Raw genomic sequence first — 2,809 nt, 5'->3', positions numbered from 1 at the left:
TTCTTGGCGTAATGTGTTAATTATTAGACACACAATTTTTTTTTAAAATTATTAATTTTTATTATAAAATACTTACAGATTGATAGTGACAATAGATAAAATTTTAACTTTTTTTTCTTTCTTATATGTTTAAAAGTTGACACATTAATTTGTAATATAGTAAAATTTATAGTATTTTTGATATTATTGCACTACAACAACAACGAAAAGTAATTAAAATTTTTATTTATTTATTTATTATTATATAGTATAAGTAGCTTTAGAATTTTCCATAAATTAATAAAGGAGCCAATAATAAAGCATTAATAGCGTATGAAAAAAAAATCATGCTCTTGAGAAAATGATTATAATTACAATTATATCACAAAATAATACTGGCTAACAACCTTCAAATTTTATATTCACTGTTGATACTTGATAGCAACATTATACCCTTTCTGCTAGCCGCTAGGCCAATCACTAAGCAGAACATCATTTCCACTGCTCCATTCTTTATTTTTTCATCCACTCCACATAAAAATAAATAAACAGTCTAGCCTAGTACAGGGCTACAAACCAACACAAGATAAAAGAATAATTCTAAGACATATTTAATTCCATACTCAAATTTATAATATATTGGTACATGCGACTGTGAGTACGATAGATATTTTCTAGTTACTTCTATTTTTATAAACTGACAATTTTTGCTCGATTACTCACAGTCGTATAAATCAATAAATTATAAAATTTAGTATGAAAAATGGATATACCCATAATATTGTTATAAAATAAAAGTGAATGCACCTCACACAAGCAAAAGGATTATAATGCATATGACTGATTATGATGATGATGATTTCTGCTTATTTAGTAATGTTGGTACGGTCCTGGTGGCGGTGGAGGATAAGTGTGAGCCCCAGGTACCTCTGGTTCAGACGGAGGTCCTCCTCCATGCAAACCAATACCACTACTAGTACCCACAGCTTCATGAATTCGGACATCATCTTCTATTGTCACTGTTTGCTCGCCATATGGACCGGTTGCTATTGTTTCATGGACTCGTTCTTCTTCCTCAATACAAACTGGTGCAGGAACCATAACTGGCCTCTGCTTCTTTTTCTTGGCTAAGCAGAAGAGACCGACTAAAAGGAATGCAAGGAAGAAAGCACCGCCTAGAGAGACACCAACAGCTATTAAAGCTGTGTTGTGACCCCCAGATGGAGGAGACAATGATGGTGGGAAAGCATTTGGAGGAGGAGGAGGAGGCACATAAATTGGTGGGGTTTCACTATAAGGGGTTGGTGTTGGTGATGGAGCTGGAGTGGTGGGTGGTGTCCAATATTGGGTTGGATCAGTTTGGGGAGTTGGACCATAATGAGGTGGTGGTGCATAAGTTGGTGGAGGTGGAGGTGGCTGAAAATAGCCAGGGTAGTAATCTGGTGGTGGTGGTGGTGGAGGAGGTGGCGTAGATGGTGGCGGAGGAGAGTAGTATGGGTAACTCATCTTTGTGAAGATACTTTGAAAAGAGTTCTTTGTTGAAGTATAGATGAATGTAATGGCTCAATAGCCGTGCTCTATTTGTACTAGTTGGGACTCTCAAACTCAATTCACTCTTTAGTTGCTTCAGTCAATGTTTGCTCCAACATGTACAATATTTATTTAGATATTTTTCGGCTTGCTCTAATTATAAGTTTACGTCGAGTTGTCATTGCATTAAAAATTAGATGACTTTATACTACCCAAAAACACAATTTTAAATGAAATTCGAACCCATGCAATGATAGACGACGTATAATTTCTTTTGGTATTGTACCATGGACCAGGCATTATCGGGTTGGTCTTGCTGTAAGGGCACTCCGCACTACACGTTTAATTATATAATCACGTGATGGAACTGAGTAAATCCTTTGTTTTATCAATTTTATACTATTTTATTTTTTTCAAAGATTATGTACCAGATTGCATATAATGAGTTAAATTGAATGATTATCAACTTGCTTAAGGTGTTTGAATTTTTTACTCTGAAATTTCAGAATTTAAATTTTACTTTTTGAAATTTAAGGGTGTTTGAATTATACACTCTGACATTTCAAAATTTAGATTTTACCTCATAAAATTTGGAAATGTTTAGATTTTACATTCACAAATTCTAAAATTTTAAAGTGTAAAATCGAAACACTCTCAAATATAATTTGTAATTTATCTCTATTTATTTTTTTTAATTTTTAAAAGTGATTATCAACTGCATACTATCATATATCTTCCTATATTTTTTTCTAAAAGAAAAAAAATATGATCATTAATTAACAATTTAACGGATTGTCTTGCTTTGACGCAACCGAATAAGAACGCTAAGCACATCTTAGTTAGCCCACGTGCTTTGAGTTTCGTGGTCTAACCTCCCTCGATGACTTTTTATTCATTAAATTTTTGATTAGGTGAACACTTCCTTAATTTTACTTTATAATTGGATGAATGGAAACTATTTCAACCAAAAGGTACGTATCATATTACAGACTAGCATGCCATATAAAATAAATGAAAGCTACTAGTTTTTTTTTTAACAGGTATGATCGCATGGCTTCAATTATTGGCTGTACGTACAACCCGAATTCAGAAAATTTTCAACCAGGAAATGTAAATATATAGCTTTTATAATCATCTTGTTTGGATTTTATTCTCCTCAAGATAAATATATTTAAATGTAACCAAAAAAAATTACGAATTGAATTTGGTAATCCTAACTAAGTAACTAGTAAAATCACTAAAAATAGAGTTCTTAGAGCTTCAAGAATTAATGCTGATAAACATGGAAAATTGATTCTGA

The 2,809-nt window shown here is 32.4% G+C and overlaps 1 protein-coding gene across 1 annotated transcript; it reads right to left on the bottom strand.

Moving 5' to 3' along the window:
* Positions 1–849: 849 nt before the first annotated feature.
* On the bottom strand, positions 850–1,485 carry LOC115961301 (proline-rich receptor-like protein kinase PERK2). Its single transcript, XM_031080301.1, has one exon. It carries the CDS (start codon positions 1,483–1,485, stop codon positions 850–852), a length of 636 nt encoding a protein of 211 aa, XP_030936161.1.
* Positions 1,486–2,809: the final 1,324 nt, after the last annotated feature.

The sequence above is a fragment of the Quercus lobata genome, chromosome 9, assembly GCF_001633185.2.
Source record: "Quercus lobata isolate SW786 chromosome 9, ValleyOak3.0 Primary Assembly, whole genome shotgun sequence".
NCBI lineage: Eukaryota > Viridiplantae > Streptophyta > Magnoliopsida > Fagales > Fagaceae > Quercus > Quercus lobata.
The sequence above is the reverse complement of the archived record's forward strand: the minus strand, read 5'-3'. Positions and strand labels throughout refer to the sequence as shown.

What these genes read in the sequence shown, in the direction of transcription:
- LOC115961301 (XM_031080301.1), bottom strand. Translation starts at nt 1,485, where the DNA reads ATGAGTTACCCATACTACTCTCCTCCGCCACCATCTACGCCACCTCCT.